The following is a 27679-nucleotide window of genomic DNA, read 5'->3' as shown; positions in this document are numbered from 1 at the left end:
GCTTTTTTTGTTTTTGTTGTTGTTGTTTGTTTCTTGTATTAGGATATTTTTCCTTGCAATCCTTTGTTGTTTATTTGATGGCAAGTAAGGACAATGTCCAAAATGTCTGATCATGATGATCTTCTTATTTTAATTGTAAGAAAAGGGGGGGCTTTACATAAGCGTTTGCTTCTGCCCCAAACCTTTGGTTATGACCTAAGTGTATGCTTGGTGGTGGTGGTGGTGACCAATAAATTTTTTCATTCATTCATTCATTCATTTCATTCATTCAAACAGCAGAGAGCCCGTGACTCATAGCGCTGTGTCGGGGGAGAGAGCAAACTGCGCTGTTGACATCAGGAGGCCAGTGATGTCATGGTGATGTCAATGCCTCTAATTGTAAATTGCACACATAGCCTCGCTGGTGGCCATGGTCACATTTCAGTTAGAGAGGAGACTTGAAGTGGACAGTTTCTCTTGGAAAACCTTGGAGTAGAAATGGCTGTAACTGGGGATGAGACAGAAGCAGGTATGTTTTCCACAGTTTTTTTTTCCGTCAAATCTCAAAATTGCTTCTTTACATTGTTGTTCACCTGAAATACTAATTCAGATATGTCTCAAATCATAGTTTTTGAATATGAATGTCACTCTTTTTTTCTTCTTCTTTTTTTTAATACACAAACAAGAAAAACAAACTCAGACACAGGAAAGAAAATAAAATAAAAAATACAACATTACAACATAGTGTTTGTTACCAGTCACATAAGGTGCTTGTGCTTGAAATATGAATGTCACTCTTGAGTAGGCTACAAGGATATAGGTGTTGGGAAGATCTTGTGATACATTCACAATTTGTTTATAATAACTGGGATACAAAGCAACAACAACAAGTCAGCTTTCTGCAACAAGCTGACTACAATAACATTGTCATTTTCACAGTGTATGTCGCCTCAATCTCCCTCTCTCGCTCCACCCCTCCCCCCTCCCCCCTCTCTCTCTCCTCTCTCCACCCCTCCTCCCTCTCTCTCTCCTCTCTCCGCCCCTCCTCCCTCTCTCTCTCCTCTCTCCACCTAGCCATTCACCAACCACTCATGTTCTGTGAGACTGGCGCCCCCTACTGACACTGCATGTGAACCATCTCTGGCACATACCCACCACTAAAATGAAATATCTCCTGCCTCTGTTAAGATGATAGTAAGTGTACAGCAACCAATAATAACAGTGATTTAAACAAGTTTATTTATTTATCTTTCTTTCTTTTTCCCAATCTGTAAATAAGACAATATTAATAAAAAAAAAAAGGTTTGATAGGTTTTGGATAAAATATCGAGTAAGAAAGATGCAAGAGCACATAACGATTCTGTAAAATCTGCAAGAAGAAAATATATTTGAACATCACAACTGTAGGTACTGTAATAATCCGCTCCCGGGATCATTAAGTGAGGAGGAGAAGAGGCAATACTTGGTACAGTCTTTATTCCTGGTTCACACTCATAGCTTCTAGCTACACACACAGCTCCTAGCTACACACACGTCCTGTCCGCTTCCTCGTATTCCCAGACTCGCTCCCCCACCCGAGACCGGAAGTCCCCTACACACTGGCTGGTCCGCTGCCTTCACGTAACGTCGTAATCGCCACCGACATGTCAAACTCTGGGTCGCCACATTACCCCCTCCCTTCTTAGGCCCGCTCCCACGCGGGCACCCACAACCCACACATATCCCCCTGTACCAAAACACACCAACACATCAACACTTTTTCCCAATAACCCCCACAGACATTAAATTTCCCCCCAAACAGTCTTGTCTTATTTCCCCACTTAATTTTCGTTACTTCACATTACCCATATTTTCAATTAACATTCCCACACAAATAGCCCCTTTCTTTTTTTTACACACATTTCACTCTAATTTAACCACCACCATTTCCATCCCCCCTTTCAAAGCTTCTGTCCCATCTGAAGCACTCTAGTCCCTCCCAACCCCCAGTGGGGTTAGTCCTTCGCAGGGTGACTCTCTTCGGTCCCCCCTCTGTGCCCTACAGTCATCACACGCCCTGCAGTAGCTCCGCACATTCTCCCTGAGTTCGCCCCAGTAGAATTCCAGAGTGTGTCCTCCACCCCCCGATGACTGGCCCCGACTCCCCTGTGTCCCCATCGTAGCACCCCCCCCCCCCCCCCCCCCGCAGGTAGCTGGGCACAACCCTCTGGAACCCCCCCGTGTTCAACAGCCCACTCTCCAGACGCAGGTCCGAAAACATATTCCACAGTAGCTTCGTGGCACCGGAACATGTGCGAACCTTCTCCACAGGGGGCCGGCGTCCGGCCGCGACCCACGCATACACCGGACCGATATCCGCGTCCTCCGCCTGCCTGCGCCTCCACTCATCTTCCCCGATATACCAGATGGCGTCCATGTCCTCGTCTGTCAGGTCCACATCTGCACAGTACTCCTCTTCCTCCGCCTCTTGCACGCGCTCGTCCTCCCGTCCCCCTCCCCCAGGGGGCAGCGTGTTAAGGTCAGTGGGGGGAACACAACCGTCAGCGATCTCCACCTCGGCTTCCTGCACCGCAATTGTGGGGGGTGTGGAGCAGTCAGGTTGGGCTGGTTCCTCCGGCGTTGACCCCTCTCGCTCACCCGGAGACAGGAGCGTTGCTCTCCCGACTGTAACAGCGTTCTCTTCCCCCCGGCTGCACACATTCTCCTCTGGAGACACAATCGTCAGTCCCCTGACTCTAATAACGTTCTCTTCAGCCTGTGTCCCTCCTTCGTCCTCCACAGACACAGTGCAGTTCCTGGCCAAATGTCCAGGTTTCTTACACGACCAACAGAGATAGGTTTTGGATAAAATCTCGAGTAAGAAAGATGCAAGAGCACATAACGATTCTGTAAAATCTGCAAGAAGAAAATATATTTGAACATCACAACTGTAGGTACAAAGCTAGATAACAATATAGAACTTTAATCCTGCATGTAAAGCTGAATGTTTCATGTTCTGTGGTGTTGACTAGTCCTGCACCTACACATTTACTTTAGTCTGTTACACAACCAGAAGTATAAAAACCACAGTTTGAATAACAAGTAAAATATTTCAGATCCAAGTTTTGAATGTAACGGAAAACAACAACCTAGGGAGAACAATCGAGTTTGACAATCTTGCTGGTGAACACGGTTTTGTGACAACTGTTGAGATCCTCACGTGCTTATGCATTTAGCTGCAGCCGGTCTTACAATGTGCCACAAGCACATTACAAAACTACTTTTTTTTTTACTATATCAATTATGGAAATAACATTCTTGAAAAACAAATTGCAAATTGAAGTTTTTAACTCCACCCTCTCTGCCGTTCTAGGGAGAGTTGTTCGTTTGTTTGTTTGTTTATTTATTTATTTAAGAAAAGGGACAATGCACATTAATTAACATAAGCATGTGAGTCCATCATGTAAATGTGCCAGATTTAGCCATACAGGCTAATTTTCATCTGCAGTCCCTGGCAGGTTGATGTTATATGTGAAACATTAACAAACACATGCAATAGTACAGAAGACATAAGTAGACAAAAGCATATAAAAGAAGAAACGCACAAGCAGATTAATAGCATATAAAAAGAACATGCATGAGCACATATAAAAAAGAACATGCAAGATTACATTAGCATATTCTATACAATACATGCCAGAGCAACAGCACATAAGCACATAAAAACAGACAAAAGCCCCAAGTACATATTTAGCACATTTTAACTGCATTCTATTCTATTTATTTAACATTATTTAATATTATCATGTAAAATACTGTACTGAGTTAGCTATACATGAATGGAATTTAGTTCATGCATTAAAATAAAAATAATACATTTTGGATTTCTTTGGCAAGCTACTTATTGATGGCCCGAGATCTACCTATTGGGCACCCCTGCTCTACGACCTTCCTATCCTAGCTATCTACGTCGTACGGACCACCTGAAAACATAATACCTGTGGCCAGGGCTATCGCCGGGCTGAGGCATACAATTATGTGTAATATTTTGAGACTATTTACTGGGATTACAAGAACTTTTACCTAGCACTGTCACACCCATAACTATTGTAAAGTTAAGTTAAGTTATAAGTTGTTATCCTTTATTTATCCCCAATGGGGAAATTCATCCTCTGCATTTGACCCATCCTCTACTAGGAACCTTCCTAGAACTAGGAGCAGTGGGCAGCCGCAGTGCATCGCCCGGGGACCAACTCCAGTTCTTTTGCCATTGCCTTGGTCAGGAGCACTGACAGGAGTATTAACCCTAACATACATGTCTTTGATGGTGGGAGGAAACCGGAGCACCCGGAGGAACCCCACACGAACACGGGGAGAACATGCAAACTCCAACACAGAAAAGACCTGGGATGGACCAGGGTTCGAACCCGGGACCTTCTTGCTGTGAGGCAACAGTGATAACCAACAGTGATGTCAGATATCTAATTTATCTCACATTAAATAAGAGGTGTTTGTACTTCTGTGAACCATCTTTTTTGTTTTATTTTAATGTATACAATATTTTCGTACAGTAAAAAAAAATGTAAAAACAAAACAAAAAGTCACAATCTTGCTTCTAAGGTACAACATTTGGAAATTAGAATAATTTTGCTGTTTCAAACATTACAAGCTGTGACAAATCTTTGTCTTACACCCAACACAGCAAAGACAGCTAATGAAGATCCTTTCCATAAGCAGCAAACCTATCCTCCTGCACAGCCCTGCCCTAGAGGAGCTAGAAGCAGCACATACCTAGGCAGTGTGTTGTGTAGACAGCATCGGGTGACATACCTAGGCAGTGTGTTGTGTGGAAACCACCGGGGGGACATGCCTAGGCAGTGTGTTGTGTCGACAACACCGGGTTACATACCTAGGCAGTGTATTGTGTGGACACCACCGGGGGACATACCTAGGCAGTGTATTGTGTGGACACCACTGGGGGACATACCTAGGCAGTGTGTTGTGTGGAAACCACAGGGGGGACATACCTAGGCAGTGTGTTGTGTAGAAACCACAGGGGGGACATACCTAGGCAGTGAGTTGTGTGGAAACCACAGGGGGGGCATACCTAGGCAGTGTACTGTGTGTACACCACAGGGGGACATACCTAGGCAGTGTGTTGTGTGGACACCACAGGGGGGACAGATGCGGCACTGACATAAAAGCAGGATCAATAAAGCTATGGGTGGTGTTTAACAACATGCTTAGAAAGATCCAAGCTCAAAACACATCCCAAATCAATTAACACCAAAATACACATCTAACTCTAGGGCCATATGATTTCCACAATGCAGAAAACACGAACGGATGGTAATAAAAATAGAATCAACTGTAAAACATGGAATATTGCTGAATTTTCAAGATTGTTTAAAAAAGTAAAATTCAAAAATAGGCCAAATTATTGTAGTAACATGTTTCGTAAATTGTAAAATAGGCGTAGAGAGATACGGTAATTAAATTTTCGACTGGGGCGTTTTGAGAGGGTGGACGGTCTTGCGGGGGACCTTTACATCACCTCACAAATTGGTTGTCACTTCGAGAAACAGATGATCAAGTCATCACAAAAAAACAACAACCCTAACGCCTAAATTCAAATTCAAATGGAAAAAAATGAATTTGGGGGGGAAATAAAACGGAATTCATATGGCCCTATAACTCCAACGTGAAGACATGAAAGAGACATGGAGAACAACAAAACACACCAGTCTGGAAACATTCACCATCACCTGCCTCAGGAGAATACTAAACATCTGGTGGAGACAAAGTAAGCAATGTGGACCTGTGGAAATGAACAAGACAGGATCCCACTGACGTGACGTACAAATTCAAAGAACGTGGCACAAACATCACCCGACAAGCCCTGAAATGGAACCCCCAAGGAACGAGGAAAAGAGGTGGCCCCAGCTGGAGAAGAGATGTCCAGGCAGAAATGTCTGTGGGCTCAACTTGGGAAATCTCTAAAGAAAGGCCCGCCAACAACCGCCGAGTGAGATGGGTGGAGGACATTTTGTCAATGGCCTCTGCTGCATAGAGGAGCAAAGGCCTTTAAGTTCACATATTACAGACTATAGAGTAGCACAGGCATGACATATTTTTATAGTCGGAAGGCGGAAGCTCCGGACTTCCTGGATCAGTTCACAAGCACACTTCTCTATGATTTAGGCTGCTGACCCCACAGGAAAACATCTCCACAGTAGAGCTGCAACGGTTAATCGATTAGTAGTCGATCGACAGAAAATTAATCGACAACTATTTTGATTATCGATTAATCGTTATGAGTACAATTTTAAGAGAAAAAGTATAAATTCTCTAATTCCAGCTTCTTAAATGTGAATATTTTCTGGTTTCTTTACTCCTGTATGACAGTAAACTAACTGATATTATCTTTGAGTTGTGGGCAAAACAAGACATTTGAGAGCATCATCTTGGGCTTTGGGAAACACTGATAATCATTTGCTACCATTTTCTGACATTTTATAGACCAAATAACTAATCGATTAATCGAGATAATAATCCACAGATTAATCGATTATGAAAATAATGGTTAGTTGCAGCCCTACTCCACAGAACAATCAGATTTGCAATAGGACACCATTTCCCATTCATTTTGAGAAACTGAAGACATGGTGTGAATACCTGTCTTCTGATTGGTTAATGCGTCATCGACTTTAATTGAAGGCCGTTTTTATATCATTTGGAAACATGTCCCAAAATGTCATGGTTTGGTGAGATCCATATGAAGCAGTAATTCTTTTTACAAGGTATATGCGTATATTATGTGACGGTCCCCTGTTTATTATTTATGTTTCACATTCCCACTGCACCTTCCCTTTGCTTTATGTAGGTTGTTTATATGCTTTGATTCTTATTGTCTTCTGTTTTGCTCTCAGGACTCTGGGAGGGCAAATTGGCTCATCAGCTAATTGGAGTGCACCTGGGCCCGGTGCTCACTCCAGCTTTAAAACTCTGCCCTCCTGGCTGAGGCTGTTAGATTTGATTTCATTCCTTTCTTCTCCCCACCCTGCACTCACCTCAACATTTTAGTTTATCCATGCAACACCCTTCACACACTACACTCATCCACACATGCCTTACACCACTGACTTTACTGATTCTCACATGTCATGGTTTATTTAGTTTGGTTTTGTTTGGGTTTAGTAAATAAATATTATCTTTTGAAGTTACACCGACGTTTTCCTTGTCTTTTGTTATGCCTCATGGTTCCCCTAGGCCAGGGTCATAACAAAGTGGGGGCTCGTCCGCTTTTTGGCTCGCTTTTGCGGGGAAAAGGTTGGTGTTTTGCTCGGCATTCTGTTTGGTGCTGATTATGGGTGTTAATTGTGCGGGGTGGAGAGTTTTTCTTCCAGGTCTTGGTGTGTGCTGAGAATCAATGTTAAGGTAAGTGTTGCCTGGCTGGTTTATGAGTTTAATTGTTTGAGCATATAAGTGTTTCCCTGTTAGGTGCGGTGCTTTACTCCCTCGGGGTTAAATAGGCCGTGGGTTTAGGCCGGGGGGTGGCTTAGTGTACGGTGAACGTGGTTGTAGCATGTGCGTCAGCATATGTCTCGGGGGCACATCCAAAGTTTGCAGCGAGTCGCCAATTATTGGTTGCTTTTCCTATTCTTTGGGCTGAGCTAGGTCTTTGCGGTGACCTTCAGTGCGTAAATACCCACCACAAGTAACTGTATGAAGACGGGTGGAGTTTAGTATTAGCTTTGGGGTTTAAATAGGCCATTAGAGGGGCACTTGTATGCTATGTTTGCCATAATTTTGGTTTGCCAGCTGGGTAATTACTTAATTGCATTGATTGCACACACACCTCACCTGAGTGAGCATGGTGACTGTTGATGACTTTGTGGCTTCTCCCTCTGAGGAGTTGCTTAATGAGTGTACAAAGCAACAACTGATCAACATAGCTGGACATTATGAAATTGAAATTGATGATAAAGAAAAAAAAGTCAAAGCTAATTTGAAGGCTGCTTTGAAAACACATTTATTTGAGAAAAAAGTTTTAGTTGAAACTTTCCCCATTGAAGCGCCTCCCCCTGGTGCACATGTGCCTTTACCCTTGGTTGCCACACCAGGTTTAACTTTTGATCAGCAGAAAGAGTTGCTTTTGATGCAAATGGAACATGATAAAATAAAGTTGGATTGCCAATACGGTATTGAAAAAATGCGTCAGCAGACGGAACAGGCCAAATTGGATGTGGAACAGACTAGACTTCAGCTGATTAGGGACGGCAAGCTTCCGGCTGGGGCGGATGAGTCGGGTAGGTCTGTTTCTGGGGGTTTTGATGTGTCTGGGAATCTTCGTCTGTTGCCAAAATTTTCTGAGCGTGACCCTGACTCGTTTTTTGCGCTGTTTGAGCGCGTGGCCGACGCGCGTAATTGGCCAGACTCTGCGCGCACACTGATGCTGCAGTGTGTTCTGACAGGCAAAGCGCAGGAGGTTTATTCTGCATTAAATGCTGTTGACAGTCAAAAATATTCTTGTGTAAAATCAGCGGTGCTAAAGTCATATGAGCTCGTCCCCGAGGCTTACCGGCAACGGTTTAGGTACTGGAAAAGGGGAGAAAAACAGAGTCATCTTGAGTTTGCACGTGATTTAACAACCCATTTCACTCGTTGGTGTTCCGCCTCGGGTGCTATAGATTTTGATGGGTTATGTGATTTGATGGTGCTGGAGCAGTTTAAAAATTCTGTTCCTGCTCGTGTGGCAACCTATATCAGTGAGCAGAAAGCACAGAACGCGGCGGCTGCGGCGGCTCTTGCAGATGATTTCGTCTTGACGCACCGTAGCAGTTTTGGAGAGGCCAAGGCTGGCTATGGTAATAGCACGGCCAGTGAATCTTTTGGTCGGTTTAATAAAACCTTTCCTATTGAAAGTAGAGGTAACGGTAATTTGCGTGAGCCAGAGAAGGTTTGCAATTACTGCCATAAACGGGGCCACTGGAAATCAGACTGTTATTTGCTAAATCCTAAACCTAAAAATGCAGCTTATAATTCTCATGCAAAAGGGGCTGGCGGGGGCGCTGCTGTTCGCCCGGTGTCAACTTGTGGAAGATCTGAGGCTCGCCCTTCTATGAGAGGAGGGGTGGTGCTGGAAGGATCTTCGGTCCAGGCTACATCTAGCCTGTTTCATAACAAGGACTCATCTTTTAGTGCGCTGGATTCGTACCGACCATTCATCATGAGGGGCTTTGTGTCTATGATTGAAGGTGGGGTGGAAGTGCCAGTGAACATTTTGAGGGACACTGGGGCTTTTGATTCATTTATCCAGGCTGGAGTTCTGCCTTTAACAAAGGAGTCTGAGACCGGCAATGCTGTTCCTGTTCGGGGCATGGATATGAATGTCTTGCTCGTTCCATTGCATAAAGTAATCCTCAAATGTGACTTGTTCCAGGGGGAAGCAGTGCTTGCCGTGCGCCCGGCACTGCCGATTCCAGGAGTGACAGTGATCCTGGGTAATGACCTGGTTGGTGCTCGTGTGTGGGCGAGTGTGCCACCGCCTGCAGTGGTGACGTCCATTCCCCTGGTGACCTTGGAACCTGATGAGAATGAGCGTCACTTTCCAGAGGTTTTTACGGCTTGCGCAGTGACGCGCGCAATGGCGGCGTTGAAGGAGAAATCAGCGTGCCAGTCACTTAAAGGCAAACCCTCTGAAAAATTCTCATTACCTCTTTCTGATTTCCCTTTGTCAATAACACGTTTGGAACTTGTTGCAGAGCAGCAAGCTGACCTCTCCCTGAAAGAGCTGGTGGATCTGATACGGCCGGAGGATGAGGTGCTTGACAGTGCTCGTGGCTATTTCCTGCAGGACTCACTGTTGGTGAGAAAATGGGTGCAGCATAGTGGACGGTTTGTGGGGGAACCTGTGTTTCAAATAGTGCTGCCAGTTAAATTGCGCCAGTCAGTGTTGCAAGTGGCTCATAATGAGTCTGGGCACTCCGGTGTGAGGAAAATGTATGACCGGCTTCTAAGACATTTCTTTTGGCCTCGTATGAAGAAAGAAGTCTCTGCGTTTGTTAAAACGTGTCATACATGTCAGCTGACTGACAAGCCTAACCAGGTCCTGAAACCAGTACCACTGTGTCCCATTCCTGCCATTAGCCAGCCATTTGAGCACTTGATAATAGACTGTGTGGGCCCTTTGCCACCCTCAAAGTCTGGGGCAGTTTATTTGTTAACTGTCATGTGCCAGACTACTCGCTATCCTGCTGCGTACCCTCTGCGTACCATTACTACTCGGTCCATTGTGCGTGCTCTCTCTCAATTTATTTCCATATTTGGTATTCCAAAAGTCATTCAGTCTGATCAGGGTTCAAACTTCTCTTCCCATATGTTCTCTCAGGTGTTGCAGCAGCTGCGTGTCCGGCACAGCCAGAGCTCAGCATACCATGCCCAGAGCCAGGGGGCATTAGAGCGCTTCCACCAAACCTTGAAATCTGTTCTGCGTGCATACTGCACGGAGATGGGTAAAGACTGGGAAGAGGGTTTGCCTTGGTTGATGCTTGCTGCGAGAGAGGTAACGCAGGAAAGCACAGGCTTTAGCCCGAATGAACTGGTTTTTGGATATACAGTAAGGGGGCCTTTAGCTGCACTGTCCGGTGATTGGATAGAGGCACGGCCTCCTAGAAATTTGATTGACTACGTTAATGGCTTTCGACATAAGCTTTACACAGCTGGATTAATGGCTAAAGAGAAGCTAGCGTCAGTTCAGGACAAAATGAAACTTCTGTATGATCGTAGTGCTGAGCGCCGCATTTTTAGTCCTGGAGACCAAGTGCTTGCCCTGCTTCCAATTGTCACTTCACCGTTTCAAGCAAAGTTCTCTGGTCCACACACTGTGTTAAAGAAAGTCTCGGAGCAAAATTATATCATTTCGACGCCTCAACGTAGGAAACCAACACAACTGTGCCATGTTAATTTGCTTAAGCCTTACTACGCACGCACCTCTGAGTCATCTGTCTTGTGTGTGCAGCCAGGTGTTGGTTTGGCCCATGCAGTTTGCATGGCTGTTCCTGTGTTTCCTTCCAACATGGAATGTGACGAAGATGGGCTGGGTACACCTGATCAAGCTTTGGTACACGGGCGTTTAAAAAATTCTGAATCACTTTCTTGCCTGGATACACTGTTGGACCACTTGTCTGAGTCGTGCCGGGGAGAACTTTCTCATTTGATTTGTGATTTCCCATGCTTGTTTGGCGATACACCTAGCCAGACTCATCTAATTGAACACGATATTGACATTGGCGATGCTAAGCCAATTAGGCAGAGATTCTACCGTGTCAATGCGGACAAACGTAAACACTTGGATGCAGAGGTGAATTATATGCTGGCGAATGGGATTGCAGAGCCATGTGCATCCAGCTGGTCTTCACCTTGTTTGTTGGTTCCCAAGTCGGACGGTACATTACGTTTCTGTTCTGACTTTCGTAAAGTGAATAACATCACTAAACCTGATTCTTTTCCACTTCCCAGGATGGAGGACTGCATCGACCAAGTGGGCTCCGCAAAGTTTGTGAGCAAATTCGATCTTTTGAAGGGATATTGGCAGGTTCCCTTGTCAGAGCGTGCACGTGAGATAGCCGCTTTCATAACTCCAAATGGTCTTTACTCTTACAACGTGATGCCTTTTGGACTTAGAAATGCACCTGCTACATTTCAGCGTCTTATGAACCGTATTGTTGGTGACTTGCCAGGGTGTGCAGTTTATTTGGACGATGTCGTCGTCTATTCTGACACCTGGGAAATTCATCTGGAACGCATCCGTGAACTGTTCATCCGTTTGGGGGAGGCGAGGCTCACGATCAACCTTGCGAAGTGTGAGTTTGCAAGGGCGACCGTGACCTACCTCGGCCGGGTGGTTGGGCAAGGCCAAGTGTGTCCGGTCAGTGCCAAAGTTCAGGCAGTTGAACAATATCCGGTTCCAACTGTAAAGAAGGAGCTGATGCGCTTTCTCGGCCTCGTGGGATACTATAGAAGCTTCTGTAGAAACTTTGCAACCGTTGTGGTGACACTCACCGACCTACTCAAGGCAAATGCCAAATTCATTTGGACGTCCGACTGTCAAAAAGCCTTTGAGCAGGCTAAAGTGCTCCTCTGTACTGCTCCAGTTTTGGCTGCCCCACGTTTTGATAGGCCATTTCAACTGTACACTGATGCCAGTCATGTGGGTGCAGGGGCCGTGCTCATGCAGGAGGACAATCTGGGAATCCATAGACCTGTTAGCTTCTACTCCAAGAAGTTTAACTGTTACCAGTTGAATTATTCTGTCATTGAAAAAGAAGCATTAGCATTGATTTTGGCTTTAAAACATTTTGATGTTTATGTTGGCGGTAGTACTCCTGTTACTGTCTATACTGACCACAATCCTCTGACTTTCCTTAACTCTCTGCAGTGTCCAAACCAGCGACTGGTTAGGTGGTCGCTCTTCCTACAGTCGTACACTTTGGATATTCGTCATATAAAGGGGACCGAGAACGTGGTGGCGGACGCGCTGTCCCAGGCTCCCCAGGACTAAACCTGATTCTTCTTGTGGATCTCCCTCGTCTCTTTGTTCCATTCCTTAAATGCTTCCTAGGTACCGGTTGCTGGTCTGGAGGCTTGTGACAAGGGAGGTTGGCCATGAGAGCGGTTCTGTATTTTGGTCCTTGGTAATGTAGATATTCATTGTGGGTTTAACTTGGTGCCGTGGTTCCTTTTGGGACCCCGTTCTTATGGGGGGGGGTGTGACGGTCCCCTGTTTATTATTTATGTTTCACATTCCCACTGCACCTTCCCTTTGCTTTATGTAGGTTGTTTATATGCTTTGATTCTTATTGTCTTCTGTTTTGCTCTCAGGACTCTGGGAGGGCAAATTGGCTCATCAGCTAATTGGAGTGCACCTGGGCCCGGTGCTCACTCCAGCTTTAAAACTCTGCCCTCCTGGCTGAGGCTGTTAGATTTGATTTCATTCCTTTCTTCTCCCCACCCTGCACTCACCTCAACATTTTAGTTTATCCATGCAACACCCTTCACACACTACACTCATCCACACATGCCTTACTAAAAACGATTTCCTCTGGTGTGATATTTGTTCCCCACTCACTGTGTCATCAATACTGCATCACATACATGCAAATAAATCCAGGCAGAGTCCAGGTGTAACATCAATGATTGTATTGTATAATGTTTTTCTGGCAGGGGGTTACAGAGCAGGCAGACAGGACAAATAGGCTACATATTGCTGTTGCTTTGACTGATGGTTAACATGGTTTCTGAAAAACAATGGAAAATGAACGACATGATTAAGAAACAATAAGCAGGTAGTGAGACAATCAACAGAGGATATCATGAAGTGTTCTGTGTAACAAACAAACAAACACCAACCCAATCTGTGAAGGAAATGCCGACGTGCAACTGATAATACCAGACGGCAGGATATAGTGCAGTGTTAAACGTTTAGTGGGACTTGATAAATGAATAAACAAACTTACGTTTACAAGAACGCATGACAATCAGATCAAACAAAGGGATTTGAGGGGGCGCGCAAACACAGCGCGGCAGCCTCCTCCTCTCCATTCAGGGTGTGTTACGCGCGCCCCCGCGTATCCAAGCACCTTATGACACCTGGATTGCGCGGGTGCGCATTGGAGAGCTGCGGGAGAAGGGCAATCAGCGCTGACGCGCATTGGATCGCCGCGGAGAAAGCAGACTGAATGGATGAATTCTTCACACTTACACTACTGACTTTACTGATTCTCACATGTCATGGTTTATTTAGTTTGGTTTTGTTTGGGTTTAGTAAATAAATATTATCTTTTGAAGTTACACCGACGTTTTCCTTGTCTTTTGTTATGCCTCATGGTTCCCCTAGGCCAGGGTCATAACAATTACGAAATACAATGAGTCCGTTATCAGTCATCTCTAATTGTGCCGTTTCAGTGTTACAGAGGCCTGCACTGGTAATATCTTCAGAGGGAGGTCATCCGTAGTGGCAATGTATGGAAACAGCATATCAGTGAAAGCGTGTGTGAAGGTGTGTATGTGGGTGTTAGTGTCAGGATCAGAGAATGATAGTTCTCCTCTGTTCCAGTCCAGATGAACTCTGACCCTCTGGAGCTTCTTCTTCACTGGGAGACCAGTGACTGAATCTCTTCTATAGTCTGGCGTGCATGCTGTGTATTCACCATGAGAGAAGTCTATTCCCCACATAATATCAGTAAGTAACCTGGGTGCAGACACACCCACGAACCAGCCATTGTCTCCAACCTCAACACTCCAGCTGTGAGTTCCTGAATCAAACCCCTCAGAGCCCAGGACAAAATTGTCCCTTGCAGACCTCTCTGGGTTATTAGGAAGCAGCTGCCATTCTCCAAATCTCACACTGGTCAGATCTTCAGACAGAATGAGATGTGGACCGGCAGTGTTTGGGTCCAGAATCACAGGAGTGTAGGAGACCATCTCCGTCATCTTGGCCCAGACTGTGAAGCTCAGGTTGCCCAGGTGTTTGGCCTGGTCTATCAGAGCTCCTGAGAACTCCTGGGAGCCCAGAGCTCCCCCTGCTGGATGAGCCGGCAGGGGGAGATGGACTCTTTCCAGTGTATCCTTGTAGTTCTGCAGGAAAGAGGCGTTTTCCGCTCTCAGCTCCTTCTCTATGGTTTTGACTGTGTCTGAAAGAGCTGCTATCTCTCTGCTCAGACCCTCAATTTTCTTCTTCATCTTCTGACTCTTCTGCTCCTCCTCCTCCCTCAGTGCAGTGATCCTGGCCCCCTCTTCCTCTTGTAGAAAGTGGTGAAGCTTCTTAAACTCCTCCTTAATCAGCCTCTCTGTGTCTTGGACCTGGACCTTGATGTGTTCTACTATTTGATCACAGCTTTCTTTATATTCAATAAAGCACTCCAGTTTCTCCTCTAAGGGCTTCAGTGATTTCTGGAGTTCCTCCTTGGGATCACGTGCAGCTTCATCGATGGGTCTGAATCTGTGGTCGGCGTGTGTTTCTGAATGCAGACAGACGAGACACACTGGCTGCTGATGGTCCAGACAGAAGAGCTTGAGTTTCTCAGAGTGCAGACTGCAGAGAGGCTCTGACTCTGCAGAAGCTCTCTGCTCTCGCTCCAATAAGAAAGCCTCACACAGGTTCTTCAACACCAAGTTACGAGGAGGTGCTCTCTGTGAAGATAGAGCCTTACAAACTGGACACTCACGCATTTGTTTCGTTCTCCACCATTGCTGCAGACAGGCTTTACAGAAGCTGTGGCTGCATAACAGGATGACAGGATCTTTGCAGATGTCATGGCAGACAGGACAGGAGAGATTCTTATCTGCTGTGGAAGCCATTATCTCTCTTGAGTGAACCTAAAAAAAAGACACGAGGTCAAACAGTCAGTCCCCTCAAAAAAAAATCAGTGATCATCACCATGGCTACCAACAATGGACTGTAGAAACCAGTAGAAGCAGCTTGTATAGTTGATCAGCTTTATTGTCAGGCGGACAACATAACACCGGTAGGCGACTGACTGCAGTTGACATGGAGCAGGCTGACGGCGCACCCAGATGACGTCACTCTCTGGTATCCCTACGCATTGCGCGATATCAAATAGTACCATTACAATACATCTTCCTTTCTTTGAGTCTAAGACATATGTACAAAATGCATTATACTGTATGAATTACTGTTTACAGTCAAATTATAGATAACTGCTCCATAAACAAAACCTTGTCGCCATGAAACATAAATTCACCAACTTCTAGATTACCATTATCTCTTTAGGCATGAACATTGCCTTTCCATTTCTTTTTTTTTTTACTGACCATCAACAGATTTGTGAATAGAACACACAGAACATTTTTTTTTTTTTTTTTTTTTTTAACAGAACAGTCCCATATGCTCTTCCTTCTTCGAGACGGTTGTTTCTCTTAGGACAGTCTTTGATGAAATAGACTTGTGAATTATTCCAAACTAAGGTGATCTGGGCAGACTTCCAGATAATCACCACATAGCTGCAGTGGATTATTATGCCACTCTCAATGCAGGCTATGTCAACTATGTCACATATTCCCCGTATCTGTCCGGTGGCTTCACATGTCTGCCACTGGATGTGATGTGTGTAGGAGTTGATGGCATACTGACTGGAAGTGTGACAGGAGGTGGATCAGCATCTGGAACCAGTGACTGTGATGCTCCATCACACTCACTGTGTTCTTCTCCACCCTCCTCTGAAGCCTCTGGACTGCCGAGGATTGGTCTCAGGTGGCGACGGTTCCTGCGTAGTACTCCCCTGTCCGTCTGAACCAGGTATGACCTCGGCGAGTCACACCTTTCAACGACAGAAGCTGCCTTTGTCCATCCTCGCTCGTTGTCCAGCTTCACTGCAACGGGGGTCCCGGGCTGGAGCTCTGGTAGAAGTCTGGCGTTGTGCCTGTTATCGTAGGCACGCCTGTAGCGCTGTTTCGCCCTCTCATCAACCTGCCTCACATGCTGGAGATCCGGCCATGCAGGTTGCAGCTTAGCCTCCAGAGTAGGAACTGTGGTGCGGATTTGCCTGCCAAGCATGAGCTGAGCAGGGCTGGCACCTGTGGCCTGCAGTGGGGTCGCTCTGTATATCATGAGGGCTAAGAAAGGATCAGTCTGTTTCAGGATTCGTTTTGCTGTCTGTACAGCTCTCTCAGCCTCACCATTTGCTTGTGCATAGTGAGGGCTGGTGGTGATGTGTCTGAAATCATACTCCTGAGAGAACTGCATGAACGCTCTTCCTGAAAATTGGGGACCGTTATCCGTGATCAGTTCATTTGGGGAGCCCCATCTAGCAAAGATGTTCTTCAGCTTAGCTCTGGTGGTCTCCCCTGACATATCTTTGAGGTAGGCTACCTCGATATACCTTGAAAAGTAGTCTACAACTACCAAGTAGCTTTGCTTATTCAGTTCACATATGTCAGCTGCTACTCTCTCCCATGGGCGGCTGGGCAGCGGGGTAGTGATCAGAGGTTCTCTATTCTGAGTGGGTTTTGACTCCTGGCAGTGTCTACATGTGCTGACCATTTCCTGAATCTCTCTGCTTATTCCCGGCCACCACACACTACACCTAGCCCGCTCTCTGCACTTCACGATGCCCTGATGCCCATCATGTATGCGCTGTAAAATATCTGGCCTCATCTGTTGTGGCACTACTATTCTATCATTGTACAACACTAGCCCCCCTGATGTTGTGAGGTGCTGTCTGGAGGCGTAGTAGGCCTTTACCTTATCTGGCACCTTAACTGCATATCTGGGCCACCCTGTCATCACGTAATGTTGGACCATCTGCAACTCTGTGTCCTGTAGGGTCTGCTGCTTGACCAGGTCAAGCTTGGTTGGGGAGATAGGCCATGCCTTGTGGACTGCTTCCTCATAGGCCTGTATCTCACTGGTCAGCTCTGCTATTTCCTGTGCCACAGCTGCCTGGGGATGCCTAGAAAGGGCGTCGGCTATAACTAGCTCTTTCCCTGGCACATATTCAGCTGTGGGGTTATAGCGCATCATACGTAGCAGTAGCCTCTGACACCTTATGGGCACTAAATTTAGGTCCTTACAGTTTATTAGAGGAATAAGGGGCTTGTGATCGCTCTGCAGGGTAAAGGAGTCTAGGCCATAGAGGTATCTGGAAAACTTCTCACAAGCCCAGACTGCAGCAAGGCACTCTTTCTCAATTTGCGCATAGCGCTGTTCAGCTTCTGAGAGTGTCCTGGAACAGAAACTCACGGGTTTCAACTGACCATCATGTTTCTGTAGTAGAACTGCTCCTAAGCCATAACTACTAGCATCTGCGCTAACGACAGTGGGCTTAGTCACATCATAGAACGCTAGCACAGGGGACTCTGTAACGAGTTGTTTCACCTTCTTGAATGCTTCCTCTTGCACTGCATCCCAAGTCCATGTAGCATCATTTTTCTGTAGGTCGTTGAGAGGTTTGCTAACCTCAGACAGGTTTGGTAGGTACCTGCCGAGATAGTGGATCAATCCCATGATCCTCTTCAGGTCGGCGACGTTGTTCGGTGGTTCTAGCTCAGTGACGGCTTTGACCTTAGCCTTGTCTGGACGAGTGCCGTGCTCATCGATGTAATGGCCAAGGTAGTTGAGTCGTCGCTGGCGTAGGAGGCATTTGTCACGGTTTAACTTCAACCCTGCAACTTTGAGAGTGTCCAGGGTTTTCTGGAGCCTGTCTTCATGCTCCTCTGGAGTGTCTGAAAAGATGAGGATATCATCCATATAGACGGCTACACCTTCATGATCCTTCAGGAGCTCTGTCATTTCACGTTGAAATATTTCAGGTGCACTTGTGATTCCGAATGGTAGTCTATTGAAATAGTACCTACCAAAGGGGGTTATGAATGTGGTAAGTTTGGCGCTCTCACTGTCTAGCGGGATTTGCCAAAACCCGCTAGCGGCATCCAAAAGAGAAAACACCTTAGCACCTGCAAGTCTGGGTAAAATGTCATCTATAGTGGGGAGGATGTATTTCTCCCTCTTCACAGCCTTATTAAGCTTCTTAAGATCCACACATATTCTTATCTGGTCTTTGTTCTTTTTGGGCACAGCCACCATCGGTGCACACCACTCCGTTGGCTCTTTGATTGGCTGTATCACTCCACTCGCTACCATACGTTCTAGTTCTATCTTCACCTTCGGGACCATAGGCACAGATACGCGCCTAGCGGTGGCCACGCTGTAGGGTATGGCATCCTCTTTCAGAGCGATTTTGATTGGCTTTATGTTCAGCTTACCAACCTCAGCTGGATAGGGATCTTTAAGCTGCTCTGTGCTTTTGATTTCCTCTATTCGCTTAACCAAGCCCATAGCGATGGCTACATTACGACTCAGCAGGTGGCTGCCATGTGACCCTTTTATCACATTCACTTTAAATCTGAACTTTTTCTCTTTCCACCTCGTAGTAGCTGTGAAGTGGCCCATACAGTTCACCTTACCCCCTGGGCTCTCTAGTCTACTCAATGGGGATTTTAGTTGTGGCTTATTTATTAGCTGGTTAAACGTCTGTTCTAATATGACACTTGTGTCTGCTCCTGTATCGATCTTAAAGGCTATCTTCATACCTTGTATAGGCAATCTCACAGTCCATGCATCGTTTGAATCGTCCACATCTGTGATTTCTCCTAGGAAAAGTGCTTGGCTGTCATCTTCGTCCTCATAGGGTGTAGTAACTTCGTTGACCACACGTGACCGACACACCACAGCGAAATGTCCCCGTTTTCCACAGTTGCGGCATTCAGCATTACGTGCAGCACAATTATCTTCCCTGGTATGCACTCGTCCACATCTGTTGCATTTGCGTCCAGGTTTGTTCACATAATGTCCTTGTTGTGCCGTGGCCCCTGTAGCCTGTCCATATCCGTGCCTCTCTTTGTCCTTGTATGGCGCACGCTTGGATGCTACTTCACTCACTTGCGCACAGTTAGCATTAGCTCCTTGCTCGCTAATATGCTGCTTCACTTGCTCTGATTGCCTCACTAGATCTACCGCTTTGCTGAGCGTCAAGTCAGGCATTAGCTGTAGCTTCTCTGATAGCTCTTTATCCAGTATCCCTATGACTAACCTGTCGCGGATATTTTCATTCTTAACATCAGCAATGCCAAACGCACAGGTGTCAGCTAGCTCGTGCAGGCTTCTTATGTACTCTTCTGCCGTTTCCCCCGGCTTTTGAGTACGCTGATGGAAGCGGGCTCTTTCGTGAATCGTGTTCACTTTCGGCACAAAATAATTGTCCAACATTGCCATGACAGCCTCATAACTGTTTTCTTGTTCCTCGTCTTCAAACGTGAACGTTTTATATATTTGCTCGGCTTCTTTTCCCAACGAATAGAGCAGTGTACACACTTGTACCTCGTCTTCCTCTTTGTTGAGCTTCGTTGCTATCCTGTAGCGATGAAACCTTTGCCGCCACTCTGGCCATTGTTCTGGGCGAGAGAAATTAAAGTTGTCAGGAGGTGGGAACTTTGCCATCCTTAGTATCTTCTGACACCATGTAGTGTTATGTAGAAACCAGTAGAAGCAGCTTGTATAGTTGATCAGCTTTATTGTCAGGCGGACAACATAACACCGGTAGGCGACTGACTGCAGTTGACATGGAGCAGGCTGACGGCGCACCCAGATGACGTCACTCTCTGGTATCCCTACGCATTGCGCGATATCAAATAGTACCATTACAATACAGACGCCTCGCTCAAATGTCCCTTCAAATGCCACTTCCTCATGTGTTTCCAGTTTTAAATACCTTGGTATAATCCTAGAGTTAGTGAGAGGTTGGAAACAGCAGAACTCTATGGGCCACATCTTCCTAGTCCTTACATAACGTTACTGTTAGCAATATAATGAGGTTTAGTTTTTTTTCATTAATTTTCATGGGCTAGCTAAATCGTAGACTAATAGCTGATAAATTCCAAGTGCATTTCCAAATGGTTCGAGACGACGTTTAACGTCGTTAATTACCGCTATTGAATCACAAACATTCATGGTTATATAATGTCTTTTTATCAATGAAATGTTTAACAAACCTTGGAGTGCTCGTTTTGTTCAGAAAACTCGGTCCTCGTTGTTTTTCTCCATGGTATGACGTCGAATCTTCTTCTTCTTTAGTGTTTTATGGCGGTTGGCAACCAACTTAAAGGTGCATTACCGCCACCAACTGGACTGGATTGTGGAACAGGGGATTCAAAACAAAACAAAACAAACAAAACCCAAAACAACTCCTCTCAAATTCTTGTGTCTACCCCAATTTCTTTAAGAAACTTAATAATATGCATATAAATGCTACCTGCTGTTTTCCCTAATAAACCTGGCAATGAGATGTTTTGCCATTCTCAATGCCTGAAACATAGAATTCCTTTCTGTATTGTATTTCCTACAGTGTAAAAGGATATGTTCAACAGTTTCTGGTTCGCTACAGTGTATACATTTCCCATCAGGATGCTTGCCTATTTTATGTAATGTATGATTGAGAGCTGTATGACCTATTCTTAAACGGGTGATAATGCTTTCTTCCCTTCGCTTCCAACCCACCCTCCTTCCAGCCCCAACCTGCCTTTGTATGTTATACAAATGTCTACCAGTGTCTTGTCCATCCCAGTACTCCTGCCATACTGACTGCACGTATGATTTAATGAATGTCTTGACTTCAGCTTTACTTAATGGAATGTTTATATCTACCTGTTTGATTCTTAGCGCTTGTTTGGCTAAGATATCCACCTGCTCATTCCCCTCCACACCAACATGAGCAGGGACCCAAAGGTAGCGTGTAGCTATGCCCTTCATCTCCAACCTGTACATTATATTGAATATTTCATTGATGATATCTGTTCTGAATGCTGATCTACCAGATTGTATGCTTTGTAGTGATGAAAAACTATCAGATGCAATAACTGTGTTGTTTCTTTCTCTCTGCTCCACCCACCTTAATGCTAATATAATTGCCAATAGCTCCGTTGTGTATACTGAAAGATGGTCCGACACCCTTTTCTTAATACAGATCTCACCCTCTGGAATATATACTGCTGCCCCTGCACACCCGGTTTCTGGATCTTTGGAGCCGTCTGTAAATACAAACACTGAATCTGAGTAATGCTGTTCAAAATAGCTCTGGACTACATACCACTTTGGAATTTTCTTTGCCTTGTCCTTTAATACCTGCTGAATGTTGAGGTCTACCTTCGGCAATGGGAATAACCAGGGAGGAATCGAAGATATTGCAACTGTGGGGCTATATTGTAACTTACCCAATCCTATATGTTCTGCCTCTCCATTACCAACCCATCCAAAACTTGTGATATTTGACTCATTGTGTTCCCAACAGTCTTTCAAAATGCTCTTGGCAGGATGTGTGTCACTATGACCCTGGAGATTAACCCAGTATGCTAGCATTAACTTTGCCCTCCTAATCCTCAGAGGCATGTCTCCCATCTCCACCTGCATTGCTGCCACTGGAGATGTTTTGAAAGATCCACTGCAGATTCTCAACGCCTGAGCTTGTAATGACTCTAATTTCTTGAGGTTTGACTCTGCTGCTGACATATAAGCTACACACCCATAATCAAAGACAGATCTCATGAGTGCCCAGTATATATTATGTAGTGAAGTTCTACTTGCTCCCCACTCCTGTCCAGACAAACATCGGAGTATGTTGATGACCTTTTGACACTTAGTCTTAACTTTATCCAAATGAACTCTCCATGTGAGCTTTTCATCAAACCATACACCGAGAAATCTAATAACTTTTACCTGTATGACGTCAAATCTTCTTCTTCTTGTGTTTTATGGCGGTTGGCGCACCCAAGGTGCATTACCGCCACCAACGGAACTGGAGTGTAATCCCCATTTTCACTAAATGAGAAGCCAGCAGCCATTCACTAACCTCGCGTCACCAGGCTCTTCTCGGCGAGAAAGAGCCTGGCTCCCGCCCACAATTGATTTTGTCACCCTACTGGTTCCCGCCTAGAGCCCGCCCTAGACTGGATGGCAGCGTTTCTAGCTCGTCAACTTTCACGTTAACTTGACAATTTGACCCAAGTATCAGAATCCTCTTTCACCGTTTTGACCGGTGTGTCAGGCGGTGGTGGCGGAGATGCCATATTGCATAAACGTTTTGTTTTATGTAACGCTAGCTTTGTTTTGATCAGACTCTAGTTTAGGTAACATCACCGCGTCAAGCTAACGGCAACAAAGACGTTGTTAGGCGCATTGCCATCCGGTGTTAATTCTGGGTCCGGGGTTTACGCCCCCATGACAAAAAGCGGGGTGGAAGGTGCCCAGACTACAGTAGGGTGACAAAATCAATTGTGGCGGGAGCCAGGCTCTTTCTCGCCGAGAAGAGCCTGGTGACGCGAGGTTACTCTCCACCCCTCCTCCCTCTCTCTCTCTCCTCTCTCCACCCCTCCTCCCTCTCTCTCCCTCTCTCTCTTTTGTGAAATGCTTCAATGCTCTGCCCACTCAAAGCAGATAGCAGCAGTGGCTGACGTCACTGCTTTTCCTGGAACAGGCCCCCAGCAGCGACACGTAAATGCTAACCAGCGAATAAGATATAGACTGACGTCAGTCAATGGTCTGCTGTGATGAGAGGCAGTTCCTCTTGCAACAACAGCCCATCACAGAATGAATCATCGGCATAATGCGTGACACACAGGGCATCGCCCCCCTGCCGCTGAGCAAGCACTCAGCACACGGAGGAGTAGATAAGAATGGCACCATCTCTCTTTCTGTTTTGGCACACATGTTTCGGTGAAACTGTCCAGTCTTGTGTGAATTTTGACCTTGGATTCTGCAGTTTGTGTGTCAGCAACAATTACCCTTCTCTGTAATATTAGGTTAGAACAGGGGTTCTCAAATGGTTTCATGCAGGGCCGGTTCCAGAACAAGATGACTAGGGGTGCATCCTAGATAGGAAGGGGTGCAGATGCCCGGCCGAAGGCCGGCCGCCCGAAAAATTTGACATGTTATTTTACTAAAAATAATGCATTTGACCATCATTTCAAGTAGAATGATACCACCCAAGCAAGAATATTTCAAGTGTTTCAAGTGCTTTACTGAAATATTTGGACCATATAATGATAATACAATTATCTCAACCTTAAAAGGTTACATATAGGTGACAAAAAGCCATAAAATCACATCAAAGAACAAAGAAAAACAACAACTATAATTCAAGTTTAAACAGTAAGTGTGCAGCTGTAGCATTTATTAAAAAAAAAAATTTTTTTTTTTTTTTTTTTTTTACTTTTCAACTGAGCATGCAGACAATTAAAATAAGGGTGCAATGCATGCTTTTGCACCCCCGTAGAACCGGACCTGGTTTCATGTCACCAACCCCCCTGGAATCCTTTCAAGGACCTCCCACTTTAGAGACACTGGTTTTGAGGATCAAAAATCATATGCGAGGGGGGGACTGGGGGGGGGAGTGAAAGCAGTTCCTTACAAGATTACTTGGGTGGCTATTAGCCTATTTATGGCATAAGATTTTCCATGGACAGAAGTTCTACATTGACACAGTTTCTGTAGTGCTCCTTGTGCCACACTGACAGTGACAGTGTTGCCTTCTTGTTCCTTAGTGTCTCCAGGCACCACAGGTGACATGTCCACCTACCAGCTGCACAACCACGGCTCCAGCCTCCAGGGCGTGGCGATGGCCGGCGCACACGGCTCCCAGCAGCGCCGCTCCCAGCAGCACGCCTCCCAGAACGTGTCGCGAAAGGAGCTCCGGCTGATTAAGAACAGGTGAGAGAGGAGCAGGAAATCCACACCCCACCCACCCAGCCCGGACTCACGGCCGATGCACACCAGCACGGAAAAAAAGTTGCTTGCTGTGTCACTGTGGTGTGTGTGTATGCACCGTGGCCACTCCAAGTGACTTTTGTCGTGCTGGTGTGCATTGGCCATCACTCACCTACAGCAGTCACTCGGACGTTCTCCTCCCACTATCACAAATCGTACATACTGTGCAGCATACTAACAAGTACAACACTGATGTGATCACACACTTTACTTTTCAAATCTGTACTGTGTACACCATTTGATCTCACATGTCCAAACACAGGAATCCTAATCTATCACAAACTGTCCTGATATGCTGCCATGTCAGCAATGTAACTGTCTCATCACACACATGTAATCTCTGTAGCACAGCTTACAGTACTGTACAATGCCTCTGTATCAGCACTAACTTATCTATTATGATGTGTGTCATCTGTGCGTCATTGCACCACATACAAGACCAATCTCTTCCTCTTCAAAGAACTGTATCCATGCACCATTGATGCTTGTGACATCATTTCCTCTCATGAGAACTAAAATCATATTAAATATATTCAAGTAAGCCGAACCTCTGACTCAAGAAAGAACTCTTACTTCAATTATTTGACGTCAAACACCAACGTCGCATGCCACACCATAGCGACATAGTTGCTTGAAGTTGCCAGTTGCCCATTCATTGTCTATTGGATGCGTCTGATATCGCCTTCCAAAGCATGCTGGGATACCTGGTGATGGTGATGGACGAAAGCAACAACAGTGACGAGAGGAGGGGCCAAATTCAGAATTTCAAACGGAAAGACAGCAAGACAGCCAATCAAGCTGCAGCACCAAGCGACCAGCGGGGCAGGGCCGACAGACAGCGACTCCAACCGACTTTTGGTGTGCTGGAGTGCATCAGCCATAACAGATGAACGAGAAAGGCATCATGTAATAATAAGTTCCGCAAGCCTATCATTATTCCACCGCATGAATCTCCTTCATCCAGGGTGTTTAGCTGCTAATTCCTAATGTAGGTTGTCTGCCTGCTATCTGCTCTGTGACCTGTGATTGGAGTGCAGAGTGAGATGTGTGCATTGTAAAGTCATTGTGTGGGAGGACAGGCATCATGCAAACATGGAAAAAAGGAATGGTGACTGTCAGCATCAATAGTGACACGTGATATGAGACTGGAAGCTTAAAGTGACACTTCACCAAAAAATTTAAAAAAATCGAAAAATTTAATTTAGTTTGACAGTTACTGGGAGTTGATTTTGAGTTAAAGCCCCAATCAGTAACTTTTTCACCTTAATATAAGGTGTATAAGTAGAGTGACTTGTAACAGGAAGAATGTCACCTCTATTGGGCACACACCGCCCTCCAAAGGCCTCTCCTGGGACTAAGCAGTTTGGTGCCTGCGTCCCGGTGGCAAGATGCGCGCATGCGCTGTAGCCTACAGCCGGAGCGTTGTGTTCATGAAAACAAGGAAGTAACTCGGTGCGGACTTGCTACGAAAATGACGTTTCACGTAACTATGGATTATTATTTCATCACGTGGTGAGTACCCGATGTCACAACATGTACATAGAGCTTTCTGCCGCTGTGTTTTGTTGCCTTTGAACGGCGATATCGATACTATTGCACGCAGAGGGCGCAGTTTCTCCAATAGCAAAACTTGGAAAAGTTGCTGAATGGGGCTTTAAGTTGTGGACCAGTGATGTCATTCATGCACAAATGACATCACTGGACTGTCACACTAAATTAATGCCTGCAAAATGGTTGACAGTTTTGAGATATGTGTGAGATCATGTGCAAAATAAATCTGCATTGTTTGTGGGTGAAGTTCCCCTTTAAAGCCCTTCCACAGACAGCCAGCAGAAAACACAGTAAAGCCAACAAATGGACTAATCCACACACAACTGGCCTCTCCACACATCTGTCATCATTGAATCTGCTGGCTTGCTTTGTTTCACTGCATGACGTCGTCTTCCTTTGCTTGATTATGCTATGTGATGTCCCTGATGTCAGGTGTCACAAGCACGTTTCAAAATCACCCTCATCTGAACATACTATCCTGCCCATGGGCCAAGCCGGAGGCTTTATAATAGGGTTATTATTTTTTCTCTGGTTCAAATTGAAGTCTAGAGAAAGTAACCTTTATTATACTTGGCTCTGGTGAAAAGCCAAGTTGTTGATATGTGTTTTTATGGAGACTGTTCAATCAATCAATCAGTCAATCAATCAATCAATCAATCAACCAATCAAGCAACCAATCAAGCAACCAATCAAGCAACCAATCAATCAATCGATCGATCGATCAATCAATCAATCAATCAATCAATCAATCAATCAATCAACCAATCAAATGTATATTTATATAGCGCCAAATCATAAGAGTTATCTCTGTTGTTGCTTCCAGGGAGGCTGCCCGGGAGTGCCGGCGAAAGAAGAAGGAATATGTCAAATGCCTGGAAGATCGCGTGGCCATGCTGGAAAATCAAAACAAGACTCTGATTGAAGAGCTTAGAGCCCTAAAAGACATCTACCGACACAAAGTTGAATGATCGCTGTGACGAGAGGAGGGACTGGGAGAGTAGGTGGATTACAAACCTCTTCGATGGGATCGCACACACAACACACAACACACAACACACACACACACACACACACACACACACACACACACACACACACACACACACACACACACACTCTCACACAGACAAAACACTCCTTGTCCATGCTGTTCATTTTGTTTACATGATGATGTCAGTGTTTCTGGCTCTGAGTCTCTGTGCGGCACCACCAGCGAAACCAGCAGCATGTCTTCAGGTCAGGGTTGAGTCTCTGTGCGGCACCACCAGCGAAACCAGCAGCATGTCTTCAGGTCAGGGTTGAGTCTCTGTGCGCACCACCAGCGAAACCAGCAGCATGTCTTCAGGTCAGGGTTGAGTCTCTGTGCAGCACCACCAGCGAAACCAGCAGCATGTCTTCAGGTCAGGGTTGAGTCTCTGTGCGGCACCACCAGCGAAACCAGCAGCATGTCTTCAGGTCAGGGTTGCCGTGAATATTATGAGGAGCTTCTGTCCCTTTTGCATGGGGAGCACAAGCAGAAGAAGAGGGCATACATGAGCTGCCTGGAGACCTGCACGACCGCACTGGAGGAGGAGAAGAAGCTGAGGACCAATTTGTCAAGTCAGAGCAGGACCCCTAGTCACCTTGCCTAGATTGATCACAAAATGCCTTTGCTATTACTCTCACTATCTCCGCACTGTATTTGATACTCCTCTGTCATTGGTTTATAGTGATTGATTGATTTATTTTCCCTGGCCAGTGCCTTGCCATACAGCTGTCGCGATTGAGGTTTGATCAGGGAAAATGCTGCTAGAAGCCAAATGTTCAAAGAGAATCTGAGCCTCAGGGCTTCACACA

The 27679-nt window shown here is 45.6% G+C and overlaps 2 protein-coding genes across 2 annotated transcripts; one reads left to right on the top strand and one right to left on the bottom strand.

Annotated features, from left to right (window-relative positions):
• Window positions 1-442: 442 nt before the first annotated feature.
• On the top strand, window positions 443-26811 carry LOC310772551 (cAMP-responsive element modulator-like; the record flags this gene model as incomplete). The annotated part of the gene is made up of 3 exons (XM_083632389.1): window positions 443-508; window positions 24070-24235; window positions 26667-26811. Exons 1-3 carry the CDS (start codon window positions 478-480, stop codon window positions 26809-26811), a joined length of 342 nt encoding a protein of 113 aa, XP_083488515.1. The 5' UTR covers window positions 443-477.
• On the bottom strand, window positions 13906-15318 carry LOC310791425 (E3 ubiquitin-protein ligase TRIM39-like; the record flags this gene model as incomplete). Its single annotated transcript, XM_083653123.1, has 1 exon — window positions 13906-15318. The coding sequence occupies one exon, from the start codon at window positions 15316-15318 to the stop codon at window positions 13906-13908; it is 1413 nt and encodes a 470-aa protein (XP_083509249.1).
• Window positions 26812-27679: the final 868 nt, after the last annotated feature.

This window comes from Poromitra crassiceps (assembly GCF_964638095.1).
Source record: "Poromitra crassiceps genome assembly, chromosome: 2".
Taxonomy (NCBI): Eukaryota; Metazoa; Chordata; class Actinopteri; order Beryciformes; family Melamphaidae; genus Poromitra; species Poromitra crassiceps.
The sequence above is the reverse complement of the archived record's forward strand: the minus strand, read 5'-3'. Positions and strand labels throughout refer to the sequence as shown.